General features: G+C 50.1%; 3 protein-coding genes across 9 annotated transcripts in view; 1 reads left to right on the top strand and 2 right to left on the bottom strand.

Annotated features, from left to right (window-relative positions):
* Nucleotides 1–1,208, bottom strand: part of LOC122393340 (extensin-like) — a 30,401-nt gene extending 29,193 nt beyond the window's left edge. The window contains exon 1 of the mRNA XM_043389273.1: nucleotides 576–1,208. Within this exon, the coding sequence (XP_043245208.1) occupies nucleotides 576–809 (234 nt within the window). The 5' untranslated portion in view covers nucleotides 810–1,208. The remainder of the gene's footprint in view (nucleotides 1–575) is intronic.
* Nucleotides 1,209–1,519: 311 nt separating this feature from the next.
* LOC122393344 (transmembrane protein 53-like) lies at nucleotides 1,520–6,805 on the top strand. Of its 6 annotated transcripts, none has more exons than XM_043389282.1 (5): nucleotides 1,520–1,743; nucleotides 2,878–3,109; nucleotides 3,583–3,872; nucleotides 4,145–4,329; nucleotides 5,621–6,805. In XM_043389282.1, exons 2-5 carry the CDS (start codon nucleotides 2,919–2,921, stop codon nucleotides 5,906–5,908), a joined length of 954 nt encoding a protein of 317 aa, XP_043245217.1. In that variant the 5' UTR covers nucleotides 1,520–1,743; nucleotides 2,878–2,918; the 3' UTR covers nucleotides 5,909–6,805. The 6 variants fall into 6 exon arrangements, with proteins under 6 accessions (XP_043245217.1, XP_043245218.1, XP_043245214.1 ...); XM_043389283.1 differs by having other exon boundaries at nucleotides 1,612–1,761; XM_043389279.1 differs by having other exon boundaries at nucleotides 1,676–1,700.
* A 109-nt stretch (nucleotides 6,806–6,914) lies between these two features.
* Nucleotides 6,915–23,937, bottom strand: LOC122393342 (huntingtin-interacting protein 1-like). Of its 2 annotated transcripts, none has more exons than XM_043389275.1 (17): nucleotides 23,589–23,937; nucleotides 19,563–19,671; nucleotides 18,704–18,967; nucleotides 18,109–18,328; nucleotides 17,286–17,426; nucleotides 16,369–16,502; nucleotides 13,263–13,393; nucleotides 12,364–12,880; nucleotides 11,775–11,967; nucleotides 11,372–11,461; nucleotides 10,863–11,042; nucleotides 10,195–10,439; nucleotides 9,692–9,844; nucleotides 9,114–9,214; nucleotides 8,637–8,749; nucleotides 8,287–8,403; nucleotides 6,915–7,942 (listed from the first exon to the last, which is right to left on the bottom strand). In XM_043389275.1, exons 2-17 carry the CDS (start codon nucleotides 19,635–19,637, stop codon nucleotides 7,752–7,754), a joined length of 2,865 nt encoding a protein of 954 aa, XP_043245210.1. In that variant the 5' UTR covers nucleotides 19,638–19,671; nucleotides 23,589–23,937; the 3' UTR covers nucleotides 6,915–7,751. The 2 variants fall into 2 exon arrangements, with proteins under 2 accessions (XP_043245210.1, XP_043245211.1); XM_043389276.1 differs by having other exon boundaries at nucleotides 23,821–23,837.
* Between the last annotated feature and the right edge of the window lie 1,053 nt (nucleotides 23,938–24,990).

Raw genomic sequence — 24,990 nt, forward strand, 5'->3', positions numbered from 1 at the left:
TCCTCAAAAACTTGGAAAGGCTTAAAGCTGATAACAGCATCTAAAGGCTGAAAAGTTACTGAAAGAGATGGTAGCCAAAAGTTCAATTGAGAACATAGGTATAGGTATCACTTGAGTTGTAACACACCATTACAATAAAAAAGCAGGTAGATCCCTCAAGGCAAGTATAAAACTCATAGTTCCTGCATTAGGAAGCAAACACATGGTGGGTATTCTGAGTTTCAACTTAGATCAAATGGGGGGGGGGGGCACCAGGGCACTGTGCCCCCTTTGATTTTGGCATTTTAACACTAGCCCTGTGGGCGTTGCATGGAAATAATCAGAACGGGACAAAAAGTCGACAGTGAGTAGTGACCCCCTTAATTGAAGGTGTTCTGCCACCACTGGATCAAATTAGGTTAATAAGAAAGCTGTGCAGCCAATGATGACGAGGATTCCTCAGTCACAGATCAGCAGCAGTAGGTAATGGTAAGGAAGCAGCATCATGAAGCAGCAAATAGAAGCATCAGCATGGGAATGATGTTGATGTGCAATTCAGATTGAGAGGAGCAATGATATAAAATGATTTGACTCACCTCCAAATCACTGTAAGTTTTGAAAGATGCTATTGCGAATCCATCAATGATATCTTCTTCATACAGAGGTTCGCGAAGCTTTCTTCGCCGATGAATAGGTCTCTGAGGTTTTTCCAGCACTCCCACCTCATCGTCCCCAGTTTCGTTTCCGTTCTCACATTTTTTCTCACCTACAGCCTTCATGCGCTGTGCTCGGGCACGACGCCGATTCCTTTGCCTCACATCTTTTTCCATCACTCTGGCTCATCAGTTGTAGCGTTAACTTATAGGTACGCTAAAACGAGGAATGATTAATACAGTTCCAGCACATTACCGGTGCACCTCAACACCACCGAGAGCTATCATAATTAAAAACAACACCCACATGAATCCCTACCTCTCACACACAGGGCCTTGTCACACACGCACCAGAGGCGATCTTCTTGTTTTGTTTCAATGGCGGATTCGAGCGTGGTTGTATTGTGGGAAATTCTCCGTCATCCAATATGGTTTTTAAATTAAAAATAATTGACCATCAGAGTATTTCACTTATTTACTGAAGCAACCACTGAATTACACCATTTAAACGCCCTTGTACACCTCATAACACCCATTTTAGAGGTAATGCCTGAGGTGCAACCTCCCATTTTTAGTAACTGACGACGCCTATGAATCTAATCAAGCTCGGTTTCATTTTATGATTAGTTCGTATGTAACCATGATATATAGACAAGTTTCTCTTCTTAAAATTTCTTTTTACAGATTTCTGACTATTGTTACCAAAATATGAAAAGCGAAAGAAATAACAAAATAAAATTTGCCTAGAAATAAGATAAAGGAAAGAGATTCGATGAGAAATGGTAAGCAGTTAGGCAATTTAAACCGTTTACAAGATATAAAAACTAAATATTTTAATCGAAATCAGAAAAATGAACTTCATTTGTCTTTTTTAAATTCTTATCTTTTAAAGTCTCAGACTATACTTTTAGGTAATGAACATTATATTTAATTTACTAGCTGCTTTTTATGCTTTGCTCGAAGCAGCTGCGCCGAAGATGTCTAGTTTTTTGTTTACAGGTTTTTTTGCCTTGGGTGGGGTGATATCTTGGGTGATATATATATATTTATCCAATTTATCGAAGTCCGGTTGAGTGCCAGTGAAATTTATTTGCAGAAGAGAAATAGCAAGGTAGGTAACCCAAAGCAGGTAAACATTTTTATAATTCAATGTACAACGAAGTACTCCTAAGTAATTGCTGCTAAGAAAATGTAAGACTGAGACACCAGGCTGTTTGCATAGGTATTGTTCTTTTAAATCTGCATATTTTCCATAGAATCAGTCGGGGGAAACTACGAGGCGAATGTCAAAAAATGGATTGGTCAATAAATGGACTTTTGATGACCATATATGGGCATAAATGCAGACCCGCTACTAAGGGTGGAAAACGGTATAACAAGCCGGTACTTGCAGTATCGCGTCCACTTATTGGAGAGAAAAGGCTTCCATTTTTCACTGGGAATTAGTGTGATTTGATTAAATTTGGCGAATTGACTCGAAAATGGCGATAGGAAAACGGCTTTTCTGCAGGTTCTGGGCGTCACAATCAGCTGGCCATTCAATAAATGGATTGGTTTTATGAAAGAAAATTGTTAAAAGATTTTATTTAATTACAATAAACAAAAATATTTAATTCTAAAATAATAACTTAACTACAATTAGAAAAACCATAAACAAAATAATAAAGATAATGACATTTTTAAACCACGGTGTTGCTTACATTTTTTGGCGCGTCTGTTTCAATCCGCCATATTTGCCAATCACGGTTTGACCTTGCGTTGTAACTCTGGGGTTTAGAGCCGCCAGTTAATTATGCACCGGGTGAGTGTAGGCCTTGTGTGGTTAAAAAACATTCTAATGCCTTATTTTTTCATTTGAATGCTAAAATTCATTGAAAAGATGAAGTTGTCTGATTTTATGACCATATATGGTCATCGCCCTGCCCACTCCAGCCGCTGATTGGCTAATCCAATTTTTGTTTGGCTCCTCGTAGTTTCCCCAACTGGAATAGACCAGTCCAGGTCCCCAGGGCCCATTTTGTTTACCCTTCCCAGCCCCCATGTCTAGGTACTTTCTCTCCTGCAGACAGATTATCCCCTAGCAGTCTTGTTAGGACTAGGAGAGAATCTGTCCCACCCTACCAGTACAAAATGAACTAAGCTTCAACTACAGGCAGTCCTTAGACATTTACTACAGAGAACATTCAATTGCATTATTGTAAGTGTGGAGCAGCAGGTTGACAAATGATTCATTTAATTGTTCCAGATTACACCATTTTATAACAGTAAAGAAAGTACCCATCAAAGATGAATATGGATCCTGAGGAAGACGAAGATGAGTTGGAGTACTATGTAACGTTTCCAGCAGCAGTTTCACCAGAGTTCAATGAAGATACTTATGGAGAAAGTGAAAGGGAGCCAGTTGTTTTCCTTTTTGGCTGGGCAGGCTGTGAGGATAGACACCTGTCCAAATATGCAGAGATGTATAAGGATCTGGGGTAAGTTTTGCTAAATAAGCACAAAGGTCACTAGCCAGTGGATGCTCCTCAGGTATGAGGCAGTGAAGGCTGTCATAAATATTGGTCATGTTCCCTGTTATTGCAATTGATATTGTCCTGAAAGTCCAAGCTCTCAATATGATTTATGAAGCCCACTTACTATCAGGCTGAGGTAGACCTCATTTTACTCATCTTATCTAGTCTCTTTCACTGCTGCACTGATGCATCTGATCCTACTTGAACATTTGTTTTTATGTGCCTTTACACTCAATTTATGTCACCAAATAGAGTGTGACTGTTGCCACTATCCCCTACACCACTTTGGTATCATAATCGTCTGGTCTCTCTAAGATTACTGTGTCACTTATCACTGTCGATATATCACCATGTCTTCTTGCACATCTATCTCCATCTTTCTCTTCAATATTTAATCTTCTCCAGCAGCTGTGACCCTCACTTACCTCACCTTTCAGATGCGTCACCATCCGGTACATCAGTCCGACCAACTACATCTTCTTCACGCCGCGCGAGCTACTGGACGTGTCGGACCAGCTGATCGACCTCATCACCGACCTCACGCTCGAGGTGCACCCGGTGCTCTTCCACTGCTTTAGTAACGGCGGCGCGCTCGTCTACCGGTGCCTGACGCGCCGGCTGCGCGAGCGGCGCCTCTCGCTGGACGTGCGAGGTGCAGTGTTCGACAGCGGCCCGATCCGCCGCCGCGTCACCAGCGGATGGAGAGCCATCCACCAGTGCACCAAAGGTGAGAGGTCGGCTTGTACGCTGTCTGTACGCGGTATGTACGGTCTGTACAGGCTTAGAGGACGTTTATCGAATGGTTTAGCAGATTTTCTTCCGGGCTTGAACATTCGTGTGTCATTAGGCAGTTTTTTGGGTTTTGAACAGCCGTGTCACTACGACGTACCGTGTCACGCCTTCAGGAGCGGCCTGGTACTGGTGGTTCCTGGCCTGTCTGTTAGTGGTTTTGTGTATTGACTGCTGGCCTGACCTGTCGTGCTGTGTTGTTACCTTCAGGAGCGGCCTGGTACCGGTGGTTCCTGGCCTGCCTGTTCGTGGTGCTGGTGCTGTGTCGCTACCTCTGGTGGTGCACGCTCGGCTCCGCGGACACGGACACACACCCCTGGAGTCTGCTCGAGTGTCCGGACCGCTGGCCGCAGCTGTTCATCTACTCGGACAAGGATGACATCACACCGGCGCAGGTCAGTATGAGGGATAGCATCGGCGGGCACTTAGCACGGAGGGGGGGGGGGCATGATCCAGGCTGAGAGGGGTGTCTCCGGGATGCGGTGGATGACCTTCGACTATGTTTTTTCTTCGGTCGTTAGATGCTTCCGTCTTCTCCTTTAACCCTCGCCCTGGCAGGGGGGGGGTCGATGCGACCCCCCCCCCTAAGGTTTTTCGAAGCTAGCGTAAAAACGGCGGCGCGCAGCGCCGCCAAATTTGGCACAGCCTATGGGGCAACCTTTTTACATATGACCTCTAAGTTTCAGGTCCGGGTGACCTTGGGTCAGGTCACCAGGTCAGAAAAACCGGTACAAGGTCATGGTCAAATTTCAATTTTCTTTTTGCACCTGTCCAACTCACAGTTTTGGACTGATTTTCTTCAAACTTTCAGGATGTGCTAAGTTCACCAAGTTGTATAACATATAGTTCGGGTTTTTTGAGGTCACTGACCTGAGGTCAGTTAGAGGTCATTACGTCGTAATGTTAAGCCTATGGGAAAATACTAAATTCGGAAAATACTGGAGATATCCGCTTCGTTCTATCACTTTTGTGCTTTGAAACCACAGTACTTAACAGCAGGTCACTTGGTGCTTCTTTGTTTGGTGTTCTTATCCATGGGTCAGGTCAAATGAGGTCAACTGAGGTCAAATGACGTTTTTGTCAATAACTTGGCACATAATGACGCTAGAGCTTAAAAAATGGTATCATTGTGTTCCTAGTGATCAGCCGAATCGAATGATATACGATATGATGCAATTTGGTTAACATGAACTTAATTTATAAATTTAAGTTTACTTAAAATTTAAGAAAAACTTTAAGCACACTTAAGCAAGCTAAAAAGTATATCATTCGACGCGCCTTGACGTGCTGAGTTTACTGGTGCTTTTCGTTTTGCTCTATCTTAATTAGATCAAAAGTTATAAGCGAAAAACTTTTGACCTGTTTTTAGCGAAATTTTTACATTTATACCCCCCAAAACCCCCCTAAATATTGACCTAGAGCAACCAAATTTGCACAGGGGAGAGAACTCCATGAGGCCCACCTACCTACCAAATTTGGTGTTTCTAGGTGCCATAGGAGCCAATCGCGAGGGGGGGGGTCGCATCGACCCCCCCCCCCCCCCTGCCAGGCCGTGTTATGAAAAATGCCCTGCCAGGGCGAGGGTTAATCAAATAATGCCCTTGTCCATTTCCTTCCTGCGTCTGATGTCTTTCAGGGTGCATTTCCGATGTTTCTCTGGCCTTACCGTCTTTCGCCTGTCTGCAGGACGTGGACCAGTTTATGGCCGGTAGGCGGGCGCGCGGTGTCGAGGTCTCCAGTCGCCGGTTCGCCGACTCGCCCCACGTCCAGCACTACCGCTACCACCGCGAGGAGTACTGCGCGGCCGTCTCGGCCTTCCTGGGCAGGGTGTGCGGCCCCGGCTCGGCCGGCTCCCGGCCCCGCTCCGGCTCCGGGTCCGGCTCCGGATCGCCGCGCCGCCGCCGGCCCGGCTCCGGGGACGAGCGCAGCTGGTCGCCGAGCAAGGCGCCGCTGCTGGCCTCTGGCAGCCAGTGAGAGTCACACCGGAGAGCCTGGCCTCTGGCAGTCAGTGAGAGTCACACCTGAAAGCCGGGCCTTATCCAGTCAGTAAGTCAGGCCAAAGAGCGGAGATGTTTTAACGGGCGTCATCGGCGCACTGAGATTACCGGTAGGTCTGCGAAATGAGCTACCTATAGTCAGCCTGACTCACTAGTCAAACCGTGGAGGTTCGCTGCACAAACTAGTCTGAATCACCACTAGTCAGTAGATCGTTTGTTCAATATGTTAGCTTCTGGGATCATGGATGAGCTACTCGCCAAAGTCTGTGTGAATCTCTGATCAGTTGGAGTCCGATCCCAGCCTATGCAGGGTGGCCCGTCCTCAGCCACCCAGTGATGTGTCAGCGAGTGTCAATGTTTGAGCTTTCCCGGCAGTGCGACTGTCTCTTACTCCGTCCGAGTAGCGCTGTGAACCGGACTCTCTCCTAGAGGCATTGAATCTCTTAGAAAACAGAGGCGGGGCCCGCGTCTTAGTGATGGGTCTTGCAGTGCTGTGCTGACTGCCGGTGAGTGAATTCTGTCTCAAATTGACAGAGCTGTATTATTTGTTCGTCACTGCTTGACGACTCTGCTGATCTCACGTTTGATGATTAGTACTCAAGTTAGCGGTATTACTGCCCCAGCCGGAAGGCTGTAGTGGCGAATTTTACGCCACACCATTGTGTTAATCTGTCGGTCATAATTCATATCCAGCTGCCGTAATTCATCACACTCAGTTTGCCATGTTGGCACTAATCGGTGTAATTATCCGTCAGTTTGCGGTGTTATCCGTTGGTATGTATGTTGAGTGCCTGTTTTGCCGCCACTCAGTTGTATGCTCATGATCTTTGTCTGACGCATGTGTGTGGTTAATACACAGTTTTCGAGTGTGCGATAGATTTGTAAACGGACAGGATCACGGCAGTCGCTTGACTTTTGACGGCCAGGCAACATCAAAACGCCCAACTCTTCACGAAGACATCGAACTTGGTCATAAGCAGTCGAAAATCCTCTCAGATACGCTTTATTTTCCACATGCACTGACATAACACTATCACTGCTGAACGTATACAGATAAGCCTCCTGCATAAAATACAATGCCACGTTGTCGACCGGTGCGCATAAGTAGACAGTAACTGCAGGACCGTTTCTGGAAGATCCTGACGAACGCAGCCGCGCGGAGTCGGCCCCTCTACGCCGAGTCGCGTCACAGCTATCAACAAAACTACAGCTAACGTACATCAATACCAAGCGTCAGAGCGGCGCGGCGGCTCGCTCACGATTTGCGTGCGGTCAAGAATAGACTATCAAAGGCAAGTATATATCAAAGTGTCAGCGCTGCCACGTACCGGTGCAGCAAAATATGCGAAAACGCACGCAGAAAAATACAATTCGTAACAGCATAGTTAGCTTCATGCGGCGGCGGCGGGCGAGAGAGCGACGCGCTACGGAATAACGCGAGCGGCGGCAGTGAATGACGTCATAACGTGCCGTGACGTCATATCGTATTATCCGGAGCAGTGTGACATCGTATATTGTAGTCAGCCGCGGCTCGTATTATATCGTCTCGGGACAGACGAGATCCGAAGCGTTTCATCACTTACAGCAGAACCCAGGATCTGGACATGACTTCGTTGGTTTCCGCTCTTGTTGCTTAGACTGAGCTCTCCCGCCCAGTGTCTCCCCGCCGAGTCCCGTGTGCCGCGTCCGCCCCCGCTGCCGCTCGCCTCTCACACACATACACTCGATCACACGCCCACCAAGCTCGCCGCCCTGCAGGTTTCGTTGCTGTCGCCCCGTGCGCCCGTCCCCTGAGACCAGTCAGCGGCCGGCGGGCGGTCCTAGAGCGGCGGTGAGTCCACCTCCTCCCATCCCTCCAGCTCGCCAGCCAGCTGGTAGTGCTGTTTGCGCAGAGCGGACACGTGCACCCGGGCCCGCTGCAGCTGGGCCTCCAGCTCCAGGACCCGCACCTGCGCCTCCATCTCCTGACGTTTGGCCTGGTGTAGCGACAGGTTACTGAAGTCCAGCGCCGCTGTGGGGAGAGAAAAGTGGTAAAAGGTCAGGTCACGGGCAGTACAGATCTTGGAGTCCACTGGATTGTAAGAAGGTATAAACATTATGTTAGATCACCAACGCTAAATACTGCTGCAGTGATTGATCCTTATAGGGTGTCATTCTCCTGTAACGAAGGCGGCCGGCAACTAGGGGCTCGACCTGCATCACTTTATAATTACCAGCAACACAAAGAGGGGAGCCGGGTCATCATTTGATTATCAGCATGTCTTCAAACGACTGTATGCGAGGAGTCAACCCAACCGCGATGATCATCACACAGTCCCATGAGGCCCGGCCCGATGCAGCAGCATTTGCTCGTACCTTTGTCCTCGACCAGCTCCATGCAGGATTTGGCGGTGGCCACCACAGAACCGGTGGCCTCAGAGACTCCGCGCGACGCCTGGCCCAGGTTGGCCAGGTTCTGGCTGTGCCGGTCGGCTGCGGGACGGGACACGGGGTCAGACCGTGGGTAGGGTCACATTGGCGGTTAGAGTTACACACAGTCACACACCGGGGCACAAGAAGACGCATTTTGAATGAATCCGATGAAAACGAATAACTAAGATGCGAGGCTGGGTCCTTGAGTTACTCACCTTTGACATCAGGCACTGTCACTATCACTAAAGAGTAAGTTTCTCACCATTTAAAAGCTGGGCGCTGGTGTTGCTCACCTTTGACCTTTGATGCGATGACGAGCTGGGCGCTGGAAGCGGCGATCTCGTGTGTCACCACGATCAGCTCCTCGAACTTGCCGTTACCACTCACCAGCCGGTCAGCGGCGTCCCTATGGGCGGTGCGGGGTGGTTGGTGGATAGCTGCTGGTACAGGGGCGGGATGCAAGCGGGGCAAGGGCACGGGTACTGCGAGGCTGGCTGACTGCTGGGTGGCGGGCACAGGCTCAACACACTAGCCGGTGGGGTTCATATAACACGCAAATTGCTCTTTGGTGCGCTGTATTTTATGACTATTCTATAACACCTAAATTCGACTATCTAAATTCGAACTCGAAAATCGAGTTAGGCGCATCCCGTCAAACTCGTCCCCAATATCCACGTTCAATGTGGAGAGGCCCTCAAACTGATCTAAACGACAAACGATGTCCAGCATACGCTGTTCACCCGTGCCTGGTACTCCCCAGAGATACGTACAGCAGCGACTTGGCGCCCAGTCCGACTGCCTTGGCGGCCGAGATGAGTCCCTCGGTCCAGCGATGGTTTCGCTTGTAGAACTCGGTCGGTGACGCCGTGCCCTGATAGACGGCAGAGACGGGAATGGTCAGCGGGGAGATATAGACAGAGACGGGACAGGAGCGAGGACATGGCGAGAACGCCAAACTGTACTCACTGAGAAAGGTCAATTATGACACCGTGCGGCACAGAGAGACGCACAAAGGCCTGGCTTGACGGTGGCACGGGCAGAGAACAGCACGGTAAGCCTGGCCGGTTCTGCGGAAGGGGTCAGCGTTTGATAGAAGCGACAGCCGACAACTGACGTTCTTCGCCAACTGCGCAAGGTGTACCACCAATGGTGCGTCCTCTTCTGCTCGCTTCAAGCGATACTCCTAAACCCTAATGTCCCTTCCTTGCCAACAGCCATCAAAGGCACTCCCCAAGCCATTAGACTCTGCAACTGGTGATGCTCTAGTGCGGTCTCCAGCCTCTGACTCTGCACCCAGCGACGCTCCCCGTACTCCCCTTGTCCTTTCCGTGACTCCCCGATCCCTTACCTTGCCCTGGGCGATGATCTCCGCCTGGAGGTCCCGACTGCGCTGTACCAGTAGTTTGACTGCGCGCATCAGACCCGTGCACGAGTCGAGGATCTTCTCGCTGACCTCCAGCTTCAGACCCGAGTCGGCCGACCGGGACGCCGTCAGAATCTCCTGTGGAGGTGCAGGTAGGGGATTATCAGAGAGTTGCAAACAGGCTGCTGTTCCAGATCCGTGAAGAACGCGGCGCACGTCGGATGACGTAGCAGCAGCAATCAAGTTAGCAACATGAACTAGGATGGATCTGAAAGTTGTTGACCCCAACTTCGTCTCACCATAGCACGTCCCCTTCCAACGTTCTGTCGCACCCGGCCTCACTCCCCTTTCTTCCACTTCCTTGAACTCAGAGCCCGGCCACCTTGCTTTTCTTTCTCCTATCAATTTGTGCCCTTTACCCCTTCCTTTCCTCCCTGCCCCCCCCCCCCCCGACTTTCAAAGGACATAGCGTCCTCTCTCTCCCGTACCTGTATCCGCGCGGCGGCGGCCTCGATGGCGCTGTCCATGGCCGACATTTCCTGTTCCACCATGGAGGCGATCTGTTCGGCACTAACCGCCTGCAGCGAGTCCGTCACTCGCCGGGTGAGCTCGGCCAGCCGGGCCAGCTCGGAGCGCACGGCGCCCGCCTGCGGGCCGCGGTCGGCCGCCGACCGGCAGGCGGAGAGCAGCTGCAGGGTGGCGGTAGCTACGCCGCCGCACGCCGACCACATCTCTGGGGAGGGCGAGGGGGTTTAGCCGTCGACGAGTCAACATGACTAAGTAGGGACATCAGCGGTAACAGATTGAAGAGCAGCAGTCAGAGCCGCGTTGTTCTATATCCCCCTGGCCAACTAGATAGTTGTTGAAACATGGCTTCCACAACGGTCCGCACCTAAATGAGATAAGGAAGAATGCTGAATGAATTAATCGGACTTCATCTGCAATGCAAAGTTCTTCAGAGTTCAGAAAACGTTTGACTGCTAGTTCTATTTTCCCCACTGTACAGCAGACCGTACCTTCTCCCAGCCGTATGTTGGGACTGGTCGGTCCTTACCTTCTCCCAGCTGTAAGTTGGGACTATTTCGTACCTTCTCCCAGCTGTATGTTGGGACTATTTCGTACCTTCTCCCAGCTGAATGTTGGGACTATTTCGTACCTTCTCCCAGCTGAATGTTGGGACTGGTACTGGACGTGGCCCGGCCGTGCAGCAGGAACTGAGCCGTCAGGTGGGCAAACATCAGCATCTTTCCGCGCTGCTCCGGGGTCAGTGTCTCGGGGGAGGCGGCCAGCGGGGGCAGGCACGCCTCCAGCGCCGGTACCAGACTCAGCAGGTACTCTGCGGGAGAGGCAGTGAGGGTTAGTCAGAGTCAGTGAGGATCAGCGAGGGTCCGCGCGAGGCTGGATTCAGGCGAGTGAGAGTCTGTTCGGGTACGCCAGGAGCTGATTGTCAAATTTACTTCAAACATGAGAAAACATACCGACAGAATAAAGGTTGAGCTGGTTTTCTAAGAAAGACTACGTCAAGATCATCGAGCGGCAAACTGATATGCTCTGGACCAATAATCCCAGATGTTCCATCATTACATGCGGGCTAAATTCCAGATATCTATGCAAAACACCAGCACGCTCTCGCCGGCGCTCCCAGAGCCCGACCCCATTTCTCACCTGGCGTGCAGGTGACGGCGGAGAACATGGGGTTGTCGCACTCGTCCAGGGCTCCCTGGACCATCTGCTCGGCCGTGGAGACGGCGTCACCTGGCGGAGGTCACGGGAAAGGTCAGACGGGGTCACCACACGGTCAGGTGAGGTAACCATTAGGTCTCCAACTCTCTATACAATCAGAGTAGTCAACTGACAGCCCAAGGTCGTTGCATTATCGAAAACTCGTCAATGAGTGGACATATAGCATAACCGATTTTTTGTTTAGCAATTTGACTACGAATACGCCAACCCAGGAAAAAACTGTAGAATACATGCCGTTGCTATTTTAATTGGTAACTAGGCGGGTTACCGCCCCCCCCCCCCGTCCCACTAATTCACCCATCCCACCAATACCCCACCCCTTTACCGAGTTCCGCGGCCGCCCGCTGATCGCTGAGCTGCCGGTGCCGCTGTCTCTCAGCCTCCAGCTCAGTCTGCAGCTGCCGGCAGCGCGCCTGCTGCTCGTCGCTGTCCACCTGAGACAGGCGCGCCTGAGTGGTCTGTACCTGCAGCTCGGCTTCCAGCTCTGCACATCGACTGCGTGACGACTGCAGCTCAGACTGCGGGGGAAAGAAGGCGGTCAGGGCACGCAACGGGGAGGGGTGTCTCTCTCTAGTATTGACATGGCTCTAGACGAGGCACCCGTGGAGTCGCGCCATAAAGCATGGTCACGTCTGGTCATGGTAACTGGTAAGAAGCACAAGGGCGATACAAGAAGTAAAACTAATATAAACTGCGCAAATAAAGCTAAGAACCAGACCACACGGTTTCCATGTCTTACTTCCCCTCCCTGCCACGAATCCCTTCTGCTTTGACCGGCCGGGCGCCGCGTTTCCCCTGACATAACTCTTCCAGTCCCCTAACCCAGCCCATCCCTTACTGTTGCTGCCCCGCCTCAATGATTCCCCCACCGTCCTATCCATCCCCTCCTCTCCCTCCCCGCCGCGCCTCCTGACCTGCAGATTGGCCAGCTCGGCGGAGCGCGCCTCGGACCGCTGCAGCTGCTCCTCTGCCACAGAGCGCTGCTCCGAGACGCTGCTCAGCTGCTCCTGTAGCGCGCTGTGCGCCGACTCTGCCCTCTGGCGCGCCTCCTGTTGCGCCAGTACCTGCTGGTCCACCTCCGCCTTTTTCCGGATCAGCCGAATATGCTCCTCGCGCAGCTGCTGGTAGACACCCTTCATCTTCTGGAACTTCTCCTCGGCGGCCCGGCCGGCCTGGGCGGCGGCGGCGGCGGCCGTGCGCTCGCCGGCGGCCAGTCGCGCCGCCAGCTCGGCGCGACTCTCCTGTTCGGCCAGCAGCAGACTCTCGCGCTCGGCCAGCTGCATCTCCAGCTGCTCGGCGCGGCTGCGCAGGGCAGCTGCCTCCTGCTGCCGCGCCAGCAGCTGGTGCCGCAGCTGCTCCTCGACGTCCGGCCGCGGCGGGGGCGGCGGCGGGGGCGGCTCGTCAACCACGTCCAGCGGGGTCACCAGACGGCTGGAGAAGGGAGTCGACGGGAGTCAGCACATACCAGCCGGAGGCACCGACATATGGAAACGCATCGCTGGTTGAAAACATACACAGGAAGACGGGCCATAATATTATCGTCCGGGTTGGAATATACAACCTTGATCCAGCCTTACCTTGCTGCAGTCAGCTAAACGCAAGGAAACCTTGCCAGGCCGGCAATTCTGTGCAAATCAACGTAATCTACTACATGCCGGCAAAATTTCCCAGCCAAATCCCAGCCCCTGACCTCCATTTCCCCCATTCGTCCTTTCCGTGCTCCTGATCCCTATAACCGTCCAACCGTCCTTTACAACATCAAAACGCTTATAGTCACCCCGCTGATGCCCCGTCGCCCTGTCGCTCCCCGCACCTGTCGACGGTGCTGGCGGTGTCTGACATGTCGACCAGCAGGTCGACCTCCTCCTCCTCCTCCTCTGGTAGGATGACGGCCGCCTCCACCTGGTCGCTGCGCTGGCACGAACGGAAAAAGTTCGGTGGACTCTGCAGAGAGTGAGGGTGGCCGTCAGTGGCGCCGCCCAACGGACGGAATACACACTATCGGTACGGACAAAACTTGGTAGGCAGACAACTGAACCAGTGACAACTGAACCAGGGACAACTGAACCAGGGACAACTGAACCAGTAAAACTGAACCAGGGACATCTGAGCCAGTGACAACTGAGCCAGTGACAACTGAACCAGCGACAACTGAACCAGTGACAACTGAACCAGCGACAACTGAACCAGCGACAACTGAACCAGTGACAACTGAACCAGTGAGAACTGAACCAGTGAGAACTGAACCAGTGGACAACTGCACCAGTGGACAACTGAACCAGTGGACAACTGAACCAGTACACAATTGAACCAGTGACAACTGAACCAGTGACAACTGAACCAGTGACAACTGAACCAGTGACAACTGAACCAGTGACAACTGAACCAGTATGACAACTGAACCAGTGACACTTGAACCAGTGACAACTGAACCAGTGGACAACTGAACCAGTATGGCAACTGAACCAGTGGACAACTGAACCAGCGGACAACTGAACCAGCGGACAACTGAACCAGCGGACAACTGAACCAGTGGACAACTGTCGTACTGCGCTGTATAGGTATAAGGTAGCGCGTGGCTGGATGGACGGTCTGTGCCAATCTGCCGGTCTGCCAATTGATCTGTGTCTGATCTATTAGTGTCCGTCCGAGAGCATTAGTTAGTTGAGCCGAGAGCACCGTCCGACATTAGTTGAGCCGAGAGCCGTACGACGGCTGACAGGGCTGACAGAGCCTGGTGGTCGCGAACTGGTGTGGTAACCGTTACGCCCACCTGGGACGCCCGAATAGTTAGCAACGTATAAACAATATTCACTTTGATGGCCTAACTCGGGACAGACAGGGCACGCAACGTGGGCTTGGCAGAGTTCAGCCCGCCTGGGCCCAGAGGAATCTCCGGTATATAAATGGATTCACTGCTCGGGCTTACATCGGGCTTACGCCTAACGTCGCACAACTAGGGCTAAACAACGGCTGTCCTGAGCTCGCCGAGAGGCCCAGATGGCATACCTCCGGCAGAGCATGGGCTTTAGACGGCGTTTTTGTGTCATACGCCGACTTTAGTCTTTAGCCCAAGCGCTGGCCGACTTTAGGCGTCCAAGCGCTAGGTCCAAGCGCTAGCCGACTTTAGCCCGACTAAAAATCTCGGGCAAGCCGCACTTCAGCCTGCTTGGGCCCGGAGTAAAATTGCTTGCTGGGCTACTGGTTAGTGGTTCAGTTGTCACGTGGTTCAGTTGTCACTGGTTCAGTTGTCACTGGTTCAGTTGTCACTGGTTCAGTTGTCACTGGTTCAGTTGTCACTGGTTCAGTTGTCACTGGTTCAGTTGTCACTGGTTCAGTTGTCACTGGTTCAGTTGTCACTGGTTCAGTTGTCACTGGTTCAGTTGTCATACTGGTTCAGTTGTCACTGGTTCAGTTGTCACTGGTTCAGTTGTCACTGGTTCAGTTGTCACTGGTTCAGTTGTCACTGGTTCAGTCGTCACTGGTTCAGTTGTCATACTGGTTCAGTTGTCACTGGTTCAGTTGTCACTGGTTCAGTTGTCACTGGTTCAGCTGTCACTGGTTCAGTTGTCACTGGTTCAGTTGTCCTGGTTCAGCTGTGTCACTGGTTCATTTGTCACTGGTTCAGTTGTCATGGAACCCAAAACTTAGAGACCGATGGAGTTAGATTCGATGCCTGTATTGGAGAAGGATAACACAGGACGAAATACGCATACCAACCGCAGAATATATAACCATTCAATGGCAAAGGGCGTCGGTAAACGCTTAACCCTCGCACGACCAGGCCATTTCTCATAACACGAACGACCAGGGGGGGGGGGTTGTTACGACCCCCCCCCCCTGGCGTTTCGAAACGGAAGGTCGTAGAGCTTAGCGGAAAAAACCAACGGATTGCTCTCAACGAGATCTCGCGATTGGTGGTATATTTTTTGGTCCTAGGTCAACATTTGACCTACTTTTGACCGGTCAAAGGTCAAATTTTCGGAAAAATAGACTTTTTTCAACTTTCGGCGGCGATTGCGGCAAAACGGTGGGATATATCGACTTGAAACCTTCACTATCGTGTTCCTTGATCAATTCTCTATCGTTTGGTATGTATTTCGTTTCCCTAGCTCTAAAAATGGCGCGTTGGGAGCGCCGGAAGTCGGCAAGGTCACAGTCGGCGGCAGAAATTCGAAAAATCAAAATTTAAATTTTTGAAATCTGATTGTATTTTTGGATTTGGGAGGTCCATTTGCTCCCTATAGAAGCTAATATTGCTGCATATTCCCATTGAGGTGACAAGAATTAGCAAAATAGTGGTTCGGGCGCTTTTCAAAAATAGTACCGGACGCTGTTCCTCTTGTGACGTCATAGCTCCGTGACCTGACCTGACCCGGTCAAATTTCTTATACCATATGATAGCCAATACTTGCCCCAACATGCATGGGAAGTTTCATCACGATCCATCAACCGATGTCCGTACCAGGGTATATTGAGTGAAGTCCGTACCACCGGCAGGAAACCTCGGGCGTTGGCACTCAGTTTGTGAAAATCCGGCCGGAGGCTGTACCTCTTATGACGTCATAACTCCGTGACCTGACATGACCCGATCAATTTTTTTCGGCAAAAGATGCGCAAAGGTTGCCCCAGAGGGTATTGAAAATTTCAGCCCGATACGACAAGCCGTTTAGCGTGCACTTCGAAAAAAAACCTCAGGGGGGGGGGGTTGATACACCCCCCCAGGCGTTCTAGGGTTAACACCGATCGTTGACGTCAGCGCTTAGGATATTGCTGAAGTAAATGAAACAATTAACAATGGAGTTTCGTGCCGATCGATTCTGCCAAAACACATCAAGCCCTTTAGGAGCCACTACCTAGCCTAGGCTTTCACTAGGCACCCATACAGCTGCAGAAGTTGTGTAGCACACTCCACTCACATCGGGCAGCTGGGGCACCTGGATGAGCGTCTTGAAGTACTGCAGGTTGGCCGACTTGGCGTAGAACTGTTTGAGCGCCGTGAACAGCTTGTTGAAGCGCTGTCTGTGCCCCGATAGTAGATCCGGCGGAAGAACTGACGGCAGCGAGAACAGAACTCAGTCAGAACGTCCGACGGATGGTGGGATGGAGTATCGCGCAGCAGCTTCAGATCAGGGTCAAACAGAACGCTTGGGATGCGTCAGAGGTTAGCTGAGTCACTTCCACCCTCCCGAGATAAACAATGGCTGACGATCTTGGGAACACCCATACTCCCCCAATCTGACTATGAGTAGCGGCATTTCCTAGTCGGTTATCGACACCTTATCGGTTATCGATTCAATTTGTCATGGTTAAATATGTCATAACGAAACACAGGTCGTGACGAACGTCAACAATACCGCGCAGTGTGTCATCCGGACGCACCTCAGCCACTTATCACCCTGCTATCACCCCGCTATCAAAACCTCACATGATAGTCTTTTGTTCAATAAGTCACGATCGAACATAGATTACGACGAAAGTCAACAACCTATCACAGTGTATCGAATTAGCTGAGATTGCGATATTGCCAGTTGACGCAACCACGTAGGACCGCCATAGTCCATATAAGGGAGACGGAGACATTTAGTAAAGCAGCCTGGTCAGTTCAAACGTAACGAGGAAGACAGAGATGACGCAGGACAGTCAGACGTAAATATGACAAGGTCCCATGAGGAATGACAGTCGAAGGCAACATACGCCAGCGTCACAGCTTCACGTCACGGTCATTTACAGCCGTCACTGCTTGTGTCACAGGACGTCAAGGTCACCGTCTAGTGGTCATTGTCCCGGTTAAGTGTCATGCTCATCACCCATCGGTCCGTCGTCGGAATCTCACGTGAGTGTAGTCGGAACATGATCTTCATGGCGTGGTTGTAGAGAGCGATCGAGTCCTGAATGCAGGGTATGAGCGGCGCCAGCCGACACTGGCCCTCCTTGGTCATCGACGACGAACGGGACATGTCCAGAGAGCCAAACACTGCCGGAAAGAATAGGCCAGGCGGGTAAGTCTAGAGCGGCGACAGGGACAGGGAGTCGTGATTCACACAACCAGCGCTCAGAATGCTGTTGGGAAGCACGAAGGTGGGTCAGAACGACGACAGGCAGTCACAGGGAAACTGCTAAGGGTGCGTTAGAGAGAGACAGTTCATGGGGTCAAACACTTTCAGAAAGTGGGATATCAGATCAGAGTCCATCCGCGGAGTCATGTCGGACATATCCAGACGTCCGTTTACCGGTTCGCCACAGACGCGTATACCACAGACGGCTGGAAGCCACGGGCGTGCGCCCATGCACGGCCGGCGCGGCACCGCGGCCGTCACGGCTGAGGGTAACGGTGACGGTAACACGGGGGTTGGCGGGCTGTGACCCCGACCGGAAGGGAAGGCATGCCGCACCGGACGTACAGTACCGTCGCGATAGACTATAGTCCAGACAGTCGGTGGTGAGTTTGTCGTCTATTGCGATACTAGAAAATTACGAAACATGGGCATGGTATTGAGGAAACCGACCTAAAGAATAAGTAAAATGAGAATTTCTAGAGAACGTCTAAAGCTCAGTACATTCTGCGTTCATTGACATTACGAGTATCGGCACACATCGAAAGCCACTGTTCCCCGTTTCCGAGCCATTCAGCTCTCATCCCCCTCAGCTGCACTAACCAGCAGTTTGCATATTGACGATGGCCTCCAGGTAATCCAGAATATCCACGGCCATCTCAAAGTAGCTGTTGGGGTCGTTCTCGCCCATTTTCTCCAGGTCGTCGTCGCTCAGTGATAGCGTGCCCGGAAAGCCGGCGTACTTTCCGTGAAAGCGCAGCTTTGCCAGCAGCACCTGGATGTAGCTTTCGATCAGCTTTCCGTAGGCGTCCGGGAGATGGCCCTGAGAACGGAGCGGGCCAGGTGTCACGACGGGAGAGCGAACGGAATAAGGGAGCATCGATCGGCATTCACCAAGTCAGTAGTACCAATGACAATGAGCAGGACCGGGTGCATTATATGGAGAAAGATAACGCAATATCAAATCAACGACAAAATTGTCATTATATCTCCTCGTTCAGCATACGATAAAAACATGATCGGAAATGCATGGTTAGGCAATGAATAAGCACTTGTATGACTCGTTAGTCAAATAATCCGAGCGGCCAGGTCACTGTCAGTTGTTATCTTTTTGAACGACTTCTGCATGACAAAGGAGGGTCATGAGCAATACTGGTAAACGAGCATTGTTCCCCCCAGCAATCCCCCTCGCTCTCACCCAGAAGCCGGCCAGTTCGCGCAGCATCTCTCGCCGGTTGAAGGTGTCCCGGACCGTGCTGCGGTAGCCCTCTCGCAGCAGTTTGTGCAGCACGTGGCAGAATTTCCAGCACGTGATCGGGTGGTCCTGCAGTGGTATCCGCTCAGCCAGTGACCAGAACGTGTGCGCCGACCGCTCGTGGTGCGTGCCGATAATCAGACCACGCACGTGCTTGGTTTTAACGGGCAGCTCCTGCGAGCTGGTCGCCTTGGAGAAGTGCTGCATCTGTAGAGCGGGAGACAATATGAAAGCATGTAAGCATGTCAATTGTCAGCGGTTGACCGACAGAACGGTGTAGATTGAGGGGGAAAGAAACGTGGGCCAGGAAATGATACTCGGGGCGGAGAGATGGCACTGGCACGATAAATTAGCAGCCAGCAAAGCCGACCACCGGGACAACCATTAGAACCACATAGCAAAGGCGATTGCTCAACAGATGACGTATCGTACGATAAATGTCTCATCTGCAATTATACGGGACCGAGAAAACGCGGCAGCCACACCGGCTCTGGCTGAGATGCTGAGATCGAGCAGCAAAGAGTCGTAACACCCGGAGCTGACAATGCCAGCCTATCACACATATCAAGTTGATATTATCAACGCACACTTTGTTATGCCTTTGACTATCTTATCAGCGGTCATAAAACGAGCTACTATCGTTGATTGCAGCTATCTCATAGTATGCCACTCAGTTACGACACCTTGGTCCTGCTCTGACGAAACAAATCGCGATGGTCGGCCGCGTGCGTAATACATGGAGTTTCTAGGTCACTGTGCATACCACAAACAGCTTAGCCTTCTCAATCCAGACAATACGCACCTGAGCCTTCTCAAACTCGATGCGCTGTGCGTCGAGGGAGGAGGTCGCCCTCCGGTTCATCAGGGCGCGCTGCATGGCGACTTTTGCCAGTCCCTACCCTACACAGGGCCTGAAATGGAAACAGTGGTATCAAATGCCCACTGCGTCAGGTGACGATAGGCATTTGCTGCTACTTCCTGGAAGTAGCGAGGCGAGCAAAATCATAAGCAAAACAGTATAAATACTGAGATGAAGAGCAGTGTATCAAGTTTCAAATAGCTAACAAAAAACTGGTTTTTTTTATTTCAATATGACACATTATACATAGGTGCCCAAATAAGAACGACCACTAGGCACTAGCAGCAACTAGCTATAACTCAAGCCATTTGACATGTCAGAGGAAGAATTTGTAGCATCCCTACCAGTTCCTTCAAGTGTCACTTAAGAGACAACACCTTTTGGAGTGCTTTTGGAGAAATATAGACATAAAAACTTCATTGAGATGTAGAAATTTTGGAGACAGCTTAAGCTTCAGTGACTTATTAACTATGTAACAGTTATTACACAACTGGGGCATTTCTAAGGGAATATTTGAAACAAGTTCCAACCATGACAGGTAGCCAGGTGCCAGCTGCATGATCCACTTAGCATCAGTCACATCATGAGCAGCAATTCCCATATCTGCCAACTGTGGGCTGCTCATGAATGTTAATATGCAGGTAATGCATCCAAATTCATAAACTGTGACATAACCCGCGAGTTGCTGGGGGGGGGGCGTTAAACGCCCCCACTTTTTTCGCCGGGCCATAGCATAAAAACGGCGCGCCGCAGGCGCGCCAAATTTTGGGTACCTGTAGGGAATTGATTGAAGTTTATTGTGACAACGTTTCAAAAAAATCGGTCCGAAAATTTTTTGAGATATCGAGGTTTTAGTGACGTCATGATTTCTGAGTTTTCGACCAAAAACGGCATATGTTCAAAAAATCATATAAAATCACAGAACAGACATACAGACATGCAGTAAACGCCATTAGACTGCCAATACCATGAACAATCAAATGGCTATCTTCGATTATTGATTATCGTTCTGCATTTTCCAAAATCTTGAACTGAATCTTGGCAATTTCTCGTGACTACTTCATGACCATGATACATGCATTTCTTAAATTGAACTTTTTGAGCCAAACACGTCACATATGATAAAATGAATGTCACCATCGTGTTCTACGCCCCAAATTACCCATAAAACATGTGTCACGGGCTGCGAATATCAGTTTTGATTTTCGGGGATATGTGCCTACCCGGTTGACCTGACCTTGACCCTGACCTATGCTTGACTGACCCCTACATGGAGCTGACACTCTTGTAGGCCTTATATGATGGATTGTGCACCGTTTTGACAGAGTTTATGACGAGAGGCTCCCATTGCGAAGTCCTGAAGTCCATGCTACTGAAAGCCCGATTTCAGGTGTTTGACCTGACCTTGACCCGACCTGTGACCTCAAAATTCAACTTTAAAGTACTCATCTGAAGCGTCTCGTCGCGTTCTTTCGTTTGCCGCCTCGTGCGTTTCGCTGCGCCTATTGGTTCTCGAGTTATCGGCTGGGGGCGTTTAACCCTCGCATGTGTAGGGGGGGGGGGTCGGATGGACCCCCCCCCCCCCCATGGTTTTTCGCGAATAACTCGCGTAAAAAGCGGCCGATCGCGACGAAACTTTCAGTGCCCTCGCATTGATCAATTTTACACCTACCTTGAAAATTTCATGACCCTGACCCAAATGACCTTTGACCTGTGACCTCTTTTCCGAGACCATGTTTGGCCGGAATCGCGATTTCGCGTATGTCGGCTCGCACTAGCCGCGTGTTTGCAAGCTTTTCGTGGTTTCAAACGTTCCAACATGTGATTTGATGTTACTCCCGTGTGTGTCAAGGTCACCTGAAGGTCAGGTCAGGTCAATGACCTTTGGTGACCTCGGGTGACCTCGGGTCACTTTTTCGAGTTTTACATGTTTCTAGGCTAGTTTTTGGAGCTGAATTCGAATTTAGCAACCATTTGAACATTTACGAAGTAGTTTTGGTGACTTCGTAACATGTTACGAAGCTGTCAGAGGCGGTTGACACGTACTACGAATACCCGTCACGACGCCTACTGGTTGACCTGACCTGACCTGACCCGACCTGGTCTAAATGCTTCAAGACATCATCTGTGATCAAAACTAACACGATATTCGTGATCAGCACCCCGAAAAACCCCTTAGCAGCCACACTTTACGACTTTCTAACAGGTCCCGATTTTCCCGACTTTGGGTCATTGACCTGACCTGGAAGGTCAACCAATGACCTAGGACCTTAAAATTGGGTATCACCGGCTTCCTCTCGTCACGGGCAACACGCTCGTTTTTTCCGCGAAGCTCTAGCTCGATCAGGGGCCAAACGGCAAGGGGGGGGGGTCCAACCGACCCCCCCCCCCTACACATTAGAAGCTGGCAAACGCCGCACACATGCGAGGGTTAACGCCCCCCCCCCCCCCCCCCCCCAGCAAACGGTGGGTGGCGAAATACCCCAGCAACTGCCGGGATAAAAGCTAGCAGCTCCAAAAATCTCTAGCAGTGCTTGACCAGCACAGAACAGCTTTTTTATCCTGGAAGGAGGTCCCAAAAACTAAATAGGATTGATATTCATCCAGCCCAGCATGTGACTGAGGTCTAAGCCATCCAACTAAGAAGAGATATGTATGAACAGTTGGCATGATCAAGCATCAGGAACTAGGTAAGCTTCTGGACTTCAATGGAGGTTTCATCAGTGGCACTGCTTGGAAAGTGGAAACCCATGTATCTTTTAGGGCTGTATAGAATGAGAGGTTTTTAAGAGAGCAGAATTCATGAAAACTTGCAAGATTTTACAAGGTTTGTTTGAGCCTATAATGTTACTTGCATTATGGTGGAAGTAATATTTATTTCTGTTCTTGAAAACTTGTTTCAATACAATTGTGGTGCAGTAATTTTAAAACAAACTACCATTGGGCCTTAGTAATATCTGGATTGCATCATCTGGCTGGCCATCTGGCAACGTACGATAGCCATTGACAATTGGATTTAAGCATGGTAGTAACATAAACATGTAAAAATGCACTAATAAACAAATCAATGCATAGATATTTAGTCTTGTATATCTAGCATTGATATATAACCAGCTCTGCTAGCACCATCATACGGCGCCAGCTGGCAAATTACCCAGTTAATACCACAGCCCATCCCATTGGCATTGAGCTAAAGCAATGATACAATGTTAGCTTAAATATTATCATTTTCATCGATTTTGCCACAAGGTAAGTGTTTGTGATGATTAACTATGATTATTTCACAAGTTCTACACGCATGGTAGGTAATGATGCCAGAACTCCTTTACATGCACCTTGCAACTTAAGCACCATTCCCTGCCAATATAAATTTCTTCATGTAATGCACCGTTGAAATGGTCAAGGTCATTGAGGCTCAAAACCACATGAATACGAATTGATATTGTAAGAATGAATTTACTGTCACACTCATTACAGGCTTCTGAAAATATGATGAATGAGCATCAACATTGATCAGGGCCCAATCTTACCAATGCCGTGAATAGGATTTGGTACCTAGCACTGGCTGCAGTTCACGGCACTGATATCAAAGATATCCTTTTTCATTACATCCAGCCTAATGTTGTCCAATGATTTTGATAGTGCGAATGATTATGAATGTTGCCTAAACGAAAGAATAAGTGAATGTGGAATAGTTTTGAATGTTACCAAATACCAACCCCGCGTTCGATGTCTCTCGGACGGCGAAGATTCTACGCCGTCCGGCCAATCACGTTTCATAACCGCAGCCGAGCCCCCGCTGACCTTGGACGAGATTGGCCGGACAGCAAAGAATCTTTGCCGTCCAGGAGACATCGAACGCCGCCCAAATGCCATGAATGCGCATTCACGGAATTTGGTAAGATTGGGCCCAGGATTGGGCGTGGGCTGGCCTGCCAGTAATTGACCAACACAATTTGAAATACCTACCTCTAATTAACAACCAAGCAGGTAACAAATTCAATGCACTTATATCCAGCAGCAGTTCAACTTCAGTCGTTTGTCCCCAGCTTCAGCGTCCTTTTCCTGTTCGAGCAACTTCCCCGCACCCCACTGCCACCGCTGCTGAGAAGTAAGAGGTCACAGTCCCAAGGCCATGGTGCGCAGAATGGTTAGGGAACGCGGGGGCGTAGCCGGTAAAATCGGTCAGACATGGCGTAACCTATCAGCACAGGAATCTAACCAGAAATCAAACCGGCCCCGGGAGCAGGAAACGAGCTGGGTGTGGAGCAGTTGCGGGGCGGAAACTGACTGAACGTAACGAACGTAAACATCACTCCGCGACGAAAACTGGCGCAATCGCAGATGAGAAGCAAAAAATGCCGTCGCTAAAATAAAGTAGAGCAATTTAGCGCAAAACACTTAAAGTTTCTTTTCAAGATACTGACCTAAACTCCTTACCACCAAATTTTTGAGTTCCAATTGCATTTTTCCAATGTATCTTTAGATAAAAGTATTTTAACATGAGTGATATTATGACGATTTGTCAAAGTGGCAGTGGTGCACTGCGGTACAGACTACCTGCAGGCGTTTTACTACTGCCATCTATTGGGCGAGTTTTCCTACGCTAGTCACACCATGCGAACCTACTATCCTGTTTCCGCTTTGTTTCCGCTCGCTTTTTAGCATTCATGAAGAGTAGGGTGGGCGGTGGCCATTTTTTGGCAAAGTACGCGGAATCACCGCTCCAAGCCTCGATTCTGATGCATTTTTTCATGCTGATTCCGAATCCGTCGAGAAAAATGAAAAATTCGTAAAAAGTTTGACCCCTGATTAACGTCCTTGAAGTTTTTGGATAAAGTGAAAATATCGACGTCTCACTGCATAATCGAAAGCTGCGTTGTGTTTAGGCTGAAAAGTTTATATGAGCGTGAAACATGGTCTGTTTGCGTCACAATGCCGCTAAAACCAGCAATATCACTCAATCATGGTTTGGCGACAGCATTCAATAATATCCGCACCCTTCGGGTGAATTTGCCTCTGATGCGAGTATCGAACTAATAGTGATTCATGTCTGCCTGTAGGTGGCAGCACTACTCCCCAAACTTCGAATCTTTGATAGGTCATTGTGATATCATTAACCCTCGCGGGCCGGGGGGGGGGCGTTTTTCGCCCCCCCCCCCCCCCCGGCGAATATTTGCGATAGCTCCCGAACGCTTAGGGATAGGAAAGCAAAACTTTCAGTACCTTTTCTCCCATCAATTTGACATCTTCTGAAGCAAAAAATTTGGACCTAGCCCCCTTGATGACGTCACAAGGTCCATTTTTCTAGACCCCTGCACGGCAAACTTCGGCGTCATAGACGCAAACTTCAAATAGCTGCTAAAATAGA

The sequence above is a fragment of the Amphibalanus amphitrite genome, unplaced genomic scaffold (assembly GCF_019059575.1).
Source record: "Amphibalanus amphitrite isolate SeventyFive unplaced genomic scaffold, NRLGWU_Aamphi_draft 000531F_arrow, whole genome shotgun sequence".
Lineage (NCBI taxonomy): Eukaryota > Metazoa > Arthropoda > Thecostraca > Balanomorpha > Balanidae > Amphibalanus > Amphibalanus amphitrite.